Here is a 14503-nt window from a genome sequence, read left to right on the forward strand (position 1 = left end):
ATTTGAAAGATAAGCAACTGAATCTCAAGAATTACAAAAAATATAAACTATATGACATGGCTAAAGCACAGAAAAATTGATGTGTACCATTGCCAAGGCTCCAGTACTAACAGGGCCCAAGCAGCTGTGGCTTCCAATATGACCTGCAAGACTGACTTGAGTGTTTATTTAGTCAAATGGGTGAACAATCACTAAAAGCGGCTCCATACTTTTCAGTTGGGTCATCTCACTTTGGCATCCAGCACTCAAGGGCAAAAATAGCGATGAGATTCGAACCTCCACAAAACCAAAAGAACTGTAGTGACATGATAAGCCACAGTGGAAAATCTAATTTCACATTGACTTCAAGCACGTGCATAATACACAGTAAGACCAGCAGTGAAAGCTCTCAGAGACAGCAATGGGTGACACGTGCCTGCCAATTCCTAACCACAGTTTTACAGGAATTCAGGATGGGTCACTCAGCACTGTGGCTACATATTAACACACAGCCACTGTGATACACATCCTCAGAAAATGGCTTTAAAATGTCTCCAAAAAGTACATCCCTACATAATCCTGTTCAACAATCACTTGGAGAAATGTAGCTGACTCACATACTCCCCCTCCAATCCTTCCACAGCACACAGTAAAATGAAAACAAATCCCTGGCATACAAGGAGTGCTCTGGTTGTTCTGTGTTTGAACTCAGGTGTGTATAAACTGAGTGCACTTTTAAAAATCATGCAGTGAAGTAATTTCCAGCAATGTTCATAACTCTTTCATTATGGTTCCTAAATTAAACACATCTCTCTCTCTCAAGGCAAGTGCTCAGAAATACACTCGAGCCCCCTACACACCCAGTGGGAGAGAGAAACACATCTCTTTACAACTCCAGAGGGCTACCCTGAGATGAAGGTGTGATTGTACCTCTTATATTGCCTCTATGGGGTTATTGATGTGCCCATCATTGAGGAACTACTTAAACCCAGCCAGGAGTAGATAATTACATCTAAAGACCTGAAAGGTAGTAATACTTCATTTGGGGCTCCACTGTATAAGTCTACATCTGCCTAGGACACCAATGTCTGAGCTGTCTCATTGGAGATGTGACAGTCATGCCAGGTTTTTCCACAATAACCTAATGACTTCAGCATGTTCTCAGAAATGGGAGGCTAGGGTTCAATATTGTTTTCAACCTGAGAGGTTTCCACCACACTGCTCCCACCCCCCTAGCCATCTGAACAGTGTTGCAGTGGTCTGCTGAGGTTGGCCCAGCATGCAGACAGAAATACAAGAAGAATCAGAGAACCAGAAGGGCATCCATGAAGGAACCCGTCTAGTCAGAGACTCTCCTTATTCTGTCCTTTGCTTCTGTTTTATTCAATGACCATCTAAAATACAACACATTAAAAGTCCTGTGAGAAAGGAATAAGGCCTCCGGGTCTCTTGCTTGCCCAGGAGGAGCTTTGGGAACTTTGTGCTCCTACTTAGAGGTTTCTACAGGCTTACTGAGAACACAGTGATACTTGAGAACAGGCTTGATAACACTGAGCAGCGTAAAACACATCTAAGCTAAATGTGTAACAGGAGACTGAACGGAGAAATGCAACACCATCCTCCCTGTTAAACAGTTTGAAAGATCCACAGCAGGGCTTTGGCATCAGCCGGATACCACTCTCCCCAAAATTTCTAGACCTGAATCAGAGCCCATTCCCAGCTGGCAGTCTGCAGGTGGCCACTGTGGCCTGGGCGCTCAGCAGTATGAACAGGGACGGTTTTCAGCCGCTTGGCCCCAGTACCAGAGAACGGTAGAGGGCATACAAAATTCACTAGCAAATATGCACACCTAGACTCTGAACTTAAGTAGGCTAAGCTGAGCGCCAAGTAACCATTCCTTGGAAAGGAATCATGGAAAAACAACACTGTTCTGTTCCTTACATACTCAGAGACCAAGCTGTTCATTTGAGTAAGCAGATTTAAGAAACATATGTTTCATCAGTTCTGAGTGAAGCTGGCAGTCCAGAGCCAGCAAAACAGGGTCTGAGTTCCAAGAGTTTTATGATTCACCAGTTGAACTGATGCTGGACTTCAGCCTTCACCAGGGGGACTGGAAAAACCCAATTGTCCAAAGGATGTTAGCAGAGAACCAGCCCAGTTGAACTGGAATATCGGGCTGTCAGAATGAGATGCAAGAAACAGAAGACTATCGTTAGGAATTACGCAGAGATATGGTCTCCACTGCATTCTACTTAAGGCCAACATGTAGAAGGAAGGTAAAAAAAGAAAAGCAGAGGTTCATAACAGTGAAGCAAATTTTTCAGTTGTTAATTACAACCAAAACCCTTGAGAAAGTATTGGTGAGTTATGAAACTGAAAACTAATCTCTTCAGAGATATGGAATACTCTATTCTCTTATTCCACACTCGCTCTAGCTTGCTTTATTCATCATAGATTAATTTTTATTAATCACATTGCTAAATGACAGATAGCATTTCATGCTGGGTTCTCAGTGACACAAATTACTGCTTCAAGAAATCAAGAATCAACGCTCGTTTTACCCAGGAACTATGTGAGAAGTCAGAGTAAAAATTTCTGAACAAGCTAGCAGGACATGTGAAGCTGCACCACGCATGCCCAGGCGACACGTACCATAAATTCTAACGCAAGTCACAGTAAAATCCAAGGACAAGTTCTACTGTATAACAAAAAAGAATTACAGCATTTTTACAGCATAAGCAATTATTGTACTGTTCCCTCAATGAAACTAAAATTGACCCTTCTGCTGTAAATAATTATACTTGTTGCTATAAAAAAGTGACAATTATGAGCACTAATAAAAGCCCGTCCCTTTTGTATGACAGACATCCTCAAACAAGTTTACTGGCTGCCTTACAGGTTGTAAAACTATGATTTGGAAATACAGTTTGCAGGCAAGAGCTGACCCTACAGCATACAATTCAAGTCTTTATGTTTACAGAACCTTAAACAACAGAAAGGGTGCTTATGGACAATGGACATAATGGACAATAAGTTCTCTTCATGCTGTTTAGACCTTGTGGTCTCACAGTATTTCAGAAGGCTACATTTTGAACATGAAATTTCAGAATACTAGTGAGTTAGAAATGCTACTTGAACACGTATAGTATCATTATTTCAACATAACCATTTCTTTATCATAAATCCACCACCTATCTAGACTGTTTTATCAGTGAGCTCTTGAAAGGCCAAAGTTCACTTTTCATTTCATTGGGAAGCTTTCCAAATCTCTCCTGGTTAATGCACAGTTTTGATATTTCTCCCCTCAGCTGTGTCTACATGAGATTTTCTTTTTTCTCATTACTACATTACCATGTAATGTCACTGGGAATAGAAGGAAATTACAATAACATACTAGCATTACATAACATGCTAGGTAGGAATTGTGAGAGGACAGAGTTAAAAATACAGATACTGCAATGCTTTTATTTGCATGTGCTGTTGCCATGTTTTTGCCGATATAGAATGCTAACAAGCCTCTTATATTTTGCAAATCAGCATCCTCCCATTCCGAAACTCATTTGTTCACTTATCCTGAATTTATAATCATACTCATGATGTTTGCCTCCATAATTCATGCGTGGGAATTAATGCTGCACTCCTACTGTGCAACACAGAAACCCAGACTGAGATACCAGCACCTTTTCTTCTCTGAGAAATGGATTGAAACTTTGAGGCCCAGCCCTATGGCTGCCATGTACTCACAACAGCAACGCAAGTGCCTCGTGGTCTCTTCAAGGTTATGGAAATATCCTGAAACATTTGTATTCAGAGTGCTTGAAGCCCTGCTGCTTTCTAAATTCCACTGATGTCTGCCACAGATTTCCAAACACCCTGGCTAGTGTGCTACATTTTTTTTTATTTCTTGATTGCCAGTGAAATAATTTAATCTGCTAATCTGCCCACCACGTGAGTGTTTGTGTGAAGATAGTTTCAAGAATAAAGGCAGTGGCTTCTCTGGAAGGCTGTCTGTCATATTGGAGGGTCCTGCAAAAGGTCTATCAGGCTTCAGACATTCCCATTTCTTTGTGTGGAAGCGTCTGAACAGTGTTGCACACCCTAACTGATGTGGCACAGGAGTGCAAGCTCCTGCTGCCACCCTATGAGAAAGTGAGTAGACACAATGACAAAGCAGAGGGGATGTCCAGACACATAGAAGGCTGATCTCATGGCACCAGTCACGCTGAAGGAAGGAGATGAGGCTCAAAGACACGGCCTGCTTTGTAATGTGTGTGGCAGGGATGCGAAGGCAACTGTGAGCTCTGCTTCGTGTGCAGTGCTCAGTGGTTCCAGTGGGGAACTGCTGCATTACATGAGTCTTTGCAGTTCAAAGGTGACCACCTCAGTTTAATTTACTCCTTCCTACTGCTAGTCAGTGGGTAGGAATAAGGTGTCCGCTGTCCTTCATTTAGGAATCATTATACAATGAGTGTTGTTGAAATGGCTGAGCCACATACAGAATGAAGAACTCCCTGGCCTTGGGTTGGCAAGGGTTTCTTTACACCATGCATCTTCCTCTGAATCATGCTGTTCCTGTCCTAGGGACCACGTGCAGTTGGCCTTAATTCCACCTGTGACAATGAACCCAGTACTTACAGGGTGCCTTTAAAGGTCTGGATTAGGCCAATAAGAAATATAAATCTCTGTGGAATTTAGACAATCTGAACACATCATGAAGGGTTTATCTGATGAAGTAGGAGAAAGGAGTGCTTAGCACTTGAGATAACATGTAGTTTGAAATTTCTATGGCAGTTTTCAGTTGCACTTCAAAATACTTAATAACTTAATATGGCCTTTTAGGCTGAAATATAATACACACCACTTCTTCAGGGAAGAGAGATTAAAAAGACGTTTCAAAAATTAAGCACTTCAAGTAAAGAGATGTTTGCTTTATTTTCCCAGTAGAGTTGTTCTTGTTTATGCATGTTGAAGAAGACAGGCACATTGATGATAAAGGGGATGCATTTAGAGTACACAGGCTACCTTCGCTCTTGCACACTCTCAGCTTTCAGCTTGCATAATTCAAAGTTTATTTGCTTCCTTCTGCATGTTTTCTTTAAGGTATTTTAGATAATACTACTTGGCAATTGCTGCAGTTCCCTCTCTCCCTCTCATCCTGCCTGAGCTTTGCAGGTCCAGGTGCTGCAGGACTAATCCCCCACACTCAGCCCAGGAATTAGTCTGGCATCCAAAATGCCAAGTATTGCATTCACTGGGCAGTGCTGGCTGACAGGCTTGGCCCTCCAGTTCTCTGCTTTAGGGTGGAAGAGGAAAGTACCAATTGTCTGTGGTATCCATAAGAGCAGAAAGGGTGGCTGAACAGGCCATTAAGTGACTAGAAGGGTTTAAATGAGCAAATCCAGCTGAGCCGAGCTCTGTAATGTGGTATGAGAAAGACACCAGGAGGGAGAGTAGAGCCTGGATGGTCTTGCCTTGTTTCTTACCCTTCTTGCTCCTTCCCCCAGTCTGTCACTCCCAGAGCACTTGCCATCGCCAGGTGGTTCCGGTGTTACCTGGGCCAAAATCTTTGTGATGTTTATTCTCAAGGCTTTTTGAGGATATGGCACAGAATAGCAGGAAGAGGGTGGTACGGTGACAGCATTTTGCTGATTACATAAGCGAGATAAAAGAAGTGGAAACACTCAAGCTTTATCGTGGCAAGTCTGAATAAAAAACTGTGTGACAAAGAAAGCTTGCTTCTCCCTGCTGAAGCTAAAAGCTTGCAGGAAAACTTTTCCAGAGAAGGTCACAAGAACCTTTTATAATGGAATACAGCAAACAATCTAAAACTCTTTCTAACACAGATGAATATATAGACAACACTACATACATGCATTGAGCATTACATTTTTCTTTTCTGTGTATGAGCCAGACCTTTGCAAGAAATTAGCATTGCTTAGTTGAAGTAAATGGAACTGACCAATCTATGCAACTGCAGACAATTTGGCCCCAGGGTCTTCTAAATTTTAAGCTAACCTGCCCTGAAGAAATAACAGGTACAAGTGCTATTGCCTTCGAAGAGTGAGTCACTCAATAGATGTTGAAGAGTCCTCATAGAAAAAAATATTTGCATTTGTACGCTTTATGTAAATTCTTTAAAACTTTAGTGACTCTTACATAGGCACATCTTTGAAAAAAAGAGAATATCCACAATAAGACATGTATAACACAATTTCCACAGAGCCACCATTTTAAATTAAAAAAAAAGCCTTGCAAATTACAGTCATTCTAAAAATCAAAATGGCTTAGCCAGCTGTTAAAGAAGTGCATACATTCATCATTACTGAATGCATTACTGCTTTAAACATGCACAATTCTGAAATAATCTCCTTGAAATAAACACAACAACAGGCATAAAACATTCTGGACCTGAAATTGAAGACAAAACAAGCAGTATTTGTCGTATTAAAACTCTGACAAAATACATTTTAATCATGTCCAGTCTTATGAATTCTAAAACAACCTGGAATGCCATTTGGCCTTCATGATTAATGTGTACTTTATCAATGTAAACAGAGATTCCTGAACATTTCTATAAAGTCTGCCTTTTGAATCAACATTTAAACAATCAGCATTGCTCTTTCTCTCCTTTTCTGTTGTGGTGGTTGTGTACAGATTCTAAATAAGGTCTAAGACATGAGGATTTTTCATATTTAAGTAGAGAAAAATTTAATCACAGAAAAAAGCTGGAAGTCTGAATGACCTCAGGTATTAGCTTTGCTGACTTGAGTGGTAGAATTTGTGCTCTCCTTATCCATCTCAGGAATTAAAGAATTTTATGTGACATGACTGATGTGTCGATCAATAAAACAACAACAATCATTTACACCACAAGTTCAGTGCAGTTTCAAAAATCTGCATTAACCAAGCTGGTAGCTGTAGCAGAATCAATAAACAAGGCATCTTGCTTAGTGGTGTGCATAAATGAAGTATGACTAAACTGTTAACACCCAGTGACTACAGATTAAGATGATAGAATCCATATAAAGAATGTGATCTGCAAGCTATGCAATGGCAGTGTGCTTGAGAGTGTAATGCACGATAACATGTTAAAAGCATTAAGAAATCCTTACTCTAATTTTCACTCTGCTTTACTCAGTAGTTACACTGTGAGTTTGCAGTCAGCATTCATTTTATTTTAAGATCTATTGCAAAGGACCTCGGTAAATTTGCTGCTGTGTGTTCATCTGTCAGTTCCGTACCTTCAAGTTACTTTCAGTCTCTCCACTCATCCCATTATTTGGCACACTTTCATCTCCTAATTAGCTCCTTTCTGTTGTCAGTGAAGTTCCTGATGTGTCACTACTGCTACAGGAGTCAATCATATTTAGTTCATGATGCAGATAAAAAAGAATGAATTTTTTTTTATTAATGGTCTAAGATGTTTGTGTTTAAACGACAACTCCAACAGTATTATTTTAATCCAGATGCTTGAGTTCAGAAGGACTACACTATAGCTTTATGAGATAGACAAACATCAAATCGTTCTGTTTCTAATCTAATCTGCTAAATCAAACAGTTCCATTAAATCCATTTTATTTGCTTTCTATTTCTTTTTCCTCAGCTGGTTCAGACTATCCTAAAGTATTACACTTTCTTTTTAAAAAAAGTAGTCTGAATGACCAACAGGATGACATTTCTGAAATACAAACCTACATACATATAATACATAATGCAACAATGAATATGTTGCATGGTAAACCTAACTGTATGAAACACTGAATATTCTGAAGAAACCCAAAGAACATTTATTTTCATTCACGCATATGAGTATGCCAGACCTGTATTTCCCAGAAAAATAGAAATTACCAAAAATCTTAGCATCACGATGAAAAGAATTGATAGTCATTCATTATAGGTGTAAACGCTTCCTACAGTAACAAAAGAATTAAGCATTTTTGATGACATATGATTAGCCAAAAGGAAAAACATCCTAAACCTCTGAAAAATCTGTACTTCCCTCATCTTTATTTTCATTTATTCAGAATATTCAGCTCATTACTGGTTCTCACTCAAAATAATCTAACCATTCCTTTTTTTTTTCTTCACTGGAAAGCAGGCATCTTTTATTTAATCAATAAAGGACTTACACAGTACTGTGTTTCTGGTGGTGAAAATAACCTCTGCAAACTGGAAACTCGTTAACGGATACTATATAACACTAAAGAATCCAAGCTACTGGTTTTCCAGGTCAATTTTTTTCTCCTATTTTTGCTATCATGGTCAATTAAATATAAATACTTTATGAATGTTATAGTACTTATTGTTTAAATTGGCTAACCTACTAAGAGTTGATTATCGTAAATCTGTGAAGTAAACAAAAAGAGTGAATATTAAAGACAGTAGCTCAGCATAAGAAATGTGATATGCCCTTGAACTTATAACACTGCAGTAAGCAATTACCTTAAAGAAGCCACCCACACAACAGAACTATGGCTTTGTTCCTTATCTTCAAAGAACAAGGCACTCACATCTGGATCAAATCCTTTAAACAATACACGAACACTCTACATCAAAGCACTTTCATTTTCTCCAGTTATTTAATTTAATTAGAGCTAATATAGACACGAATTTAGACACTGATTGCTGTGTAGAAAATCCCCAGAAAACATGTTCAAGAAATTAATCAATTTGGTTTTAATTTCGTAAAGAAGTTTTCCCCCAGTACCTGACAGGAGCGCCTCTGCTCTGTGCAGGTTTCAGCAAGACTGTCACAGTGCTGTCAGTTTGATTCAAAGGTGTTTCAAGTTCATATGGTGGCATAGAGGGTGCTGGAATAAGAAAAGAAAAGAGGAAAAAAAAATTATTCCTGGTTTTCTTCAAGAGCTATACTTTTATTTGAATAGGTAATTTTAAAAACTTCAAATATAAATACCACATTATGGGTCTAAGATGCTTTCTGTTACAACGCAAGTATGAGACGACAGTTAAATAACTTCAGAAAAAAAACAAAGCCCTACCAATGAACAAACAAACAACCACAAAAATCCCAACAAAACAACAAAGAAATCCCAGCTCACTGCCAATTTCAAGACAGGAAATAGACACTAGTAGGAGTAAGTTTGCAGAAAGTATTGAGAACCTATGACTTGGAAATGACAAGTTAGCTCAAGAAGGGCATCTGCAAAAATGCATGCTCAAATGACTATAGTTTTTGAAACTGGGCCCAGCTTTCTCAGCATGTCAGTGGTATTAGGAGGCACTCTCAGAATTTTCCATTCCTCGAATTTGAACTAGTGCTGTAACTGTCCTGGGTCTATTGTCCACCACAGACATAATTTACAATAATGAAGAATGATTATCACCACAAGAGCTCATCTTAGTTTGAAGCCACACTCAATAGCACTTTTGCAAGCTGTGTCTTCATGAAGGAATTCCACTTGTGATTAAAGCAAAGGATGCCTCAGTTATTGTCTTTTACTGTTGCTCCTTTTTTTCAGTGCTATCATCTAGTTGCATTTTTATCATTATATCGGATGGAAGGCTCCTCAGTTAATTGATTGTTTAGCAGTCTGCTGTATCCTTATTGTCCAGTTCTTAATGACAATAGACAATTAACAGATTTGAAGTCTATAGAAGCAAAAAGTGGTAATTGCCATGATCTTTTCTGACCACAGGAATAATGCAGAGCAGTGCAGTTCTCTAAACTAACTCCTGCACGAAAAAGAAAATAGGTTTGGTGGGGGAGAAGATCTTTAGCAGGTTTTTCCAATGGCTAATTATGCTTCATGTTGAACATGGAGACCTGTTTGATATCTCAATTTGTTTAGCTCCATCTTCCAGCCACTGGATACTTATAAGTGTACCATACTGAATAAGTTACGCAGAGTATATCGTGCTCCACACATACATAATATCAACCTTCAGGCAAATTGAATAGCTCCACACATGAGTCTTTCTTTCAAGTGTATTTTCCAATCCTTCTCACTTTCCCAGTAGTAGCTGCATCTACTCGAAAGGGGTATGAACCTCTCTCTCCTTTATCCATATTACCCTATATACCCAAGTAAGGATTACATAAACACTTTTGTCCACAACTCTTCAGTCTGCTGAGAAAACATTAACAACATCTTCATTGCTTTTCATTGCTATTCACCAGTTTTGAAATGCTTCACAAATAATATAATTAACCTTCTGAAACCTACTTGTAAGATAAGAGGGTTTTATTCTGCTTACAGTCCTGGATATAAGGCACAAACATTTAGACTAATCATTTTAAGTAATTTAGGTACCCACTTTGAGAAGGCTAAAGGCATAAGATTCCACAGTACTTTAAAGATTCAAACACAATTTGCACATATTTCAGTTTTGCAGTTTTGAATATCCATAACTTATTCACCTAATGCCCCACTCTCAAGCTGACCATCCTGAAAATAAGGGAAGCACAGAGTAACTGCATCTCCAAAAATCTGTATGAACTCATGGAATGTTTTTGGAACACTGTGTCATTTCTTGCCCTTGGTCTCCTGTCCACATCTTAATAAGCCTTGTAATCTTCCAAACTTATAACTCCTAGATGCCTACTTGGACTCTTTCCTAATCTTAGTCTCCCTCCACCAAAATTGTCCTCCTGTCCTGGAGATGAGTTGTGGTTCTCCCAAGTCCCACCTTTTAGTCCTGGCTACTTTTTCTCTTCTCCACAGATACTTGGACATCATTTATTCTTACAGTTTTCTCCTGCCTAGGTTAGGACACTTCCTCCTCCACAGTGCCTACATGTAAAGAAGGAGCTTATCAATAAACAGAGAAACCAGGAGATACTATTCCTGTTCAGTTTCTGCAACTGCACACCCTGGTCTCCAGCAGCAGAAAGCTGAGATGCACCAAAACGTAGGGCCCTTAGAGACTCTGTATCTGGGTTGGGCCACACTGAGTTGATGAACACACAGGCAAGGCTCTAAAAGCTTGGAGAACTATTTAGTGAGCATGGCATCTATGGTGACATTCGCTGCTCAGTTCTGTCAAGTTTCCACCGATTGTGTGCAAACTGCAACATTTGCAAACTGCTCAAATCTGAACAGATTTTCAGTGTGATGGCTCAGAGTAATGTCTCTCTTCTTGCTAAATATTTAAATCCCTGTTTGAAAGCATTTCAGTAATGTATCAGTCACCCGAATTTTTCATGATGTCAACCGTGTTCCTGAAATGGATGAAGTTCTTAGTATGAAAGGCAGCATACAAAATTTCAGCCCACACAGCTAACTTTTCACAAAGTTACTATGCAACAGGAAACAGCCTTCTAGTAGAGTGCCCATCAATTTTGATAGCATGGACTGCTACAAGCTCTGCTTTTGGTAATATGTATTTACGTACAGATCACTTCATCCATCAGCGCCAATCGCACAACAGTAGAATGAAAACATGGCAACTATTTACAGTACAGAATAACGCTACTCAAACATTTAAGACAGGAAATTAAGAGTACTTTATTCAGATGAAAATGCAGTCTAGAATCAGATAAATTAATATGCAATGATTCAATTCAGAAATTGGTCAGAATGCACTGTTGCCACCCTCAGCTGTTCTAAAAAATGATGAAACTGTTAATCCATAAATGTTCAGCATTTTTGTTTCACATGTCTCCACAATGGAGAGCACTGGCCACATCAAAATCCTCAAAGCCTTACAGTGAGACAAGGAGATCACAGGCCAATAGCACTGCCAAGAGGGTACCATTTTCAACAGCTAAAATGTCAGTTGTGATTTTTCAATTATATTAAGAAATGTACTCATTCTGTTTCTATTTTAAATTCACCAAGAGATTGGCTTTAACTACCCATGGGCAAGTCATAAGAATTCCTTGTTAGTACAGTAACTAACACAAAGTATTAAGAGTGGGGTGCAGACACAACAGCTCGCAGAACCTCACCACATGGTAGCTTGGAGGTTAGACCCATTCCCAAGCATGCCTGCGATGTCTGTTCACATTAATGAGTTTTAGCTGGTGCCATATTAAACTTAGAAAAGCACGACAGTTTAAGATCCAGCACTATTCCCAAATGCCTAGATTCTCATCCACACTCAATAGTTTCTTTCTTTCCTCATTCTAATAAAGGCTGATTCTGCCATCTTAACTCATATCAAGTCTTTCCATGTTAGAAACTGATTTCTGACAGAGAAAGTTTCTGCACAGTACAGGAAAGGGGATTGAAAATGAACTCCATCTTTACTGATCAGTGCTAAAATTATATTTCGACTTTCTATAAAAAATAATTTTCTAGCTTGAAAATTAACATTTTTTTTCTCTACAAATACCTGTATTGGCAATAATTTCCACCTTGCATTAACTGTCATTTCCTACAATAATATTAATAAAAAATATCTATTTCTGAGTAACACTTGTTACTTTTTTTTCATTCTAGTGAGGAAAGAAAATGAATGATGGGGAAAAGTACACAGAATGAGAGTAAAAGAGGAACACGATTTTGGTACCCAAGTGCTTTCCTTTAGTTTTTCTGAAAAGCAAAGTTGACCACAAATAGATAAGGCAATTTTCTGCAAATATTATCCAGGGGCCATAGTTTAGTTCAGTTTAATTCCCAAGAAGATTACAGAGAAGCAAAGAGCAAAGAGATTTCAAGTGTAATGTTACAAAACATTTTGTCATCAATTACATAAGCATTTTAGAGTATGTAATAGCATAGCATCCCATCAGATAGAGAAATGAAGTGTTCTTCTGCCTCTGGGAGGGCTTTAAAATATTGCTCATGGATCTGCAGAAGTGACAGAGTCATGCTGCTGTTATCTGAAAACCACTAGTCCTGATGTTCTTGTCTAATACAGTTCCACATCCACTTCACTCCCCACGCCTGCTAGGAACATACGCAGGCTGGCAGTCAGTGGCACAGTCTAAGCAAGCGCCAGACATATAGTATTTCTGCTCTACACTCAATTGTTCATGGCTCATTAAAGAGATTTTCCAGCACCGTTACTGTACTAATTTAGAATCATGTCAAGGCTGACTAAGCTCTGAATGGAACCCTCATCCTCATGTCCAGAAAACCTTATGCTAAATGTTGCAACAGCAGCTGGCACTGACTGCAGGCACATAATTCATAGGGTGTCTTGGGTGATAAGTTACAGTTGTGAATAGGAATTTCAAAGTATGAGCTGGTATTTAAGCACTTGGAAGTTTTTCAGATATGTTAATATATGTCACTTTGACATCTTCAGGAATGAACATGTAGTTTAGTTTTTCAATATGCTATTTGTTAAATCCTAAAGAAGTAAAAAACAAAATAATCACCTATGTCATTATCATAAGCAAACAATAATACTCTTTAATCAAATACCTGATATTTTAGTGGTGAACTGATTTGTGACTGGAGGTCCAAAGCCTTTAGCTGTGCTGGCTCTGATGGTAAAAGAGTAAGTAGTACCAGGATACAGTCCAAAAAAGAGATAGTGCGTTTCATTTCCTAGCTTTGAGACTCGTCCACTTTGATTGGATAAATCTATTTCTGGGTCAAAGGAACTGACTGCTTTGTAGGTGATCTGCAAAAGAATAAGAAAGTTATAAACTGCCTTGAGCAGATGGACAGAGATTGCATCTTTATCCAGTAAACCCTTCTGATGTATGCGCTGTCAGACCTTTTATGATAAGCTATCTTACTCTCTTATACTCTTCAAATCCTGAATCCCATGAAGGGACACAGAAACTCCGCCATAACTGGTATGAGTCATTACTTTAGATACAGATACTTATAGGCAGCTAGATTACAACTCTAAAGGATGGGTTCAGGCTTACATTAATTCCTTAAAGATGCTGGCTTTACCAGTGTCATTCTTTGAATTCATCTCACTGTTGGTTTTGATCAGCAACAGTAACAAAACCAAAATAACAAGGTAAAAATAGATAAGCGAATAACAGAAGGTGTAGCCCCTAGTTCCAGTTGACTTCACTATAATTACACTTTGCTCTGAATAAGATTATCTGTAAAAGATGATAAGGGCAGCTTAAGGCAAATTTTTCAGAAAGTTGGTAAAGCTTGTATTTTAATCAGAAGCCTAGCTATTGTAATTGCTAATTTGGAAACTTTCAGGTTATTATATTGTACCTAGGTCAGATTTTCATTTGGAGGGAAGAAGAGATAAAATATTAAGTAATGTATGTAGAGTGTATATTATATCCTCAGTTCATTCTTTGATTCAAACAGTATTTTTAGTTTTCATTAGAAATGTTAATATAAGTTCACAGCAAAACTTGATCCAGATTTCTTCTATTAATTACTAATTTCCATGCACTGTAATGAGAATTTAAAAATAAGAAATCCATTAAAAAATTAAAAAGTAAAAATGATTCATCCCTCCTTTTCACTTTTAAAGTTTCATTTGTATGCGACTAATTCTAACACTTATTATATAAAGTGATAATTGACATTCTGTTTGCTATATTTATTCCCTATCATTATAATTAAGAAGACACATAAAACAATACATAGAAACATCTAAGTGTTGGCATTACACACTTTAAACACTTGCAATT

General features: G+C 38.4%; 1 protein-coding gene across 7 annotated transcripts in view; it reads right to left on the bottom strand.

Annotated features, from left to right (window-relative positions):
• The window catches only part of PTPRM (protein tyrosine phosphatase receptor type M), a 472021-nt gene that overhangs the window by 200346 nt on the left and 257172 nt on the right, over nt 1-14503 (bottom strand). For all 7 annotated transcript variants that reach the window (XM_065629988.1, XM_065629983.1, XM_065629982.1 and 4 more), the window contains exons 10-11: nt 13311-13512; nt 8687-8789 (exon numbers count right to left, since the gene is read on the bottom strand). In XM_065629988.1, the coding sequence (XP_065486060.1) occupies nt 8687-8789; nt 13311-13512 (305 nt within the window). The remainder of the gene's footprint in view (nt 1-8686; nt 8790-13310; nt 13513-14503) is intronic.

Source organism: Caloenas nicobarica, chromosome 2 (genome assembly GCF_036013445.1).
Source record: "Caloenas nicobarica isolate bCalNic1 chromosome 2, bCalNic1.hap1, whole genome shotgun sequence".
Lineage (NCBI taxonomy): Eukaryota > Metazoa > Chordata > Aves > Columbiformes > Columbidae > Caloenas > Caloenas nicobarica.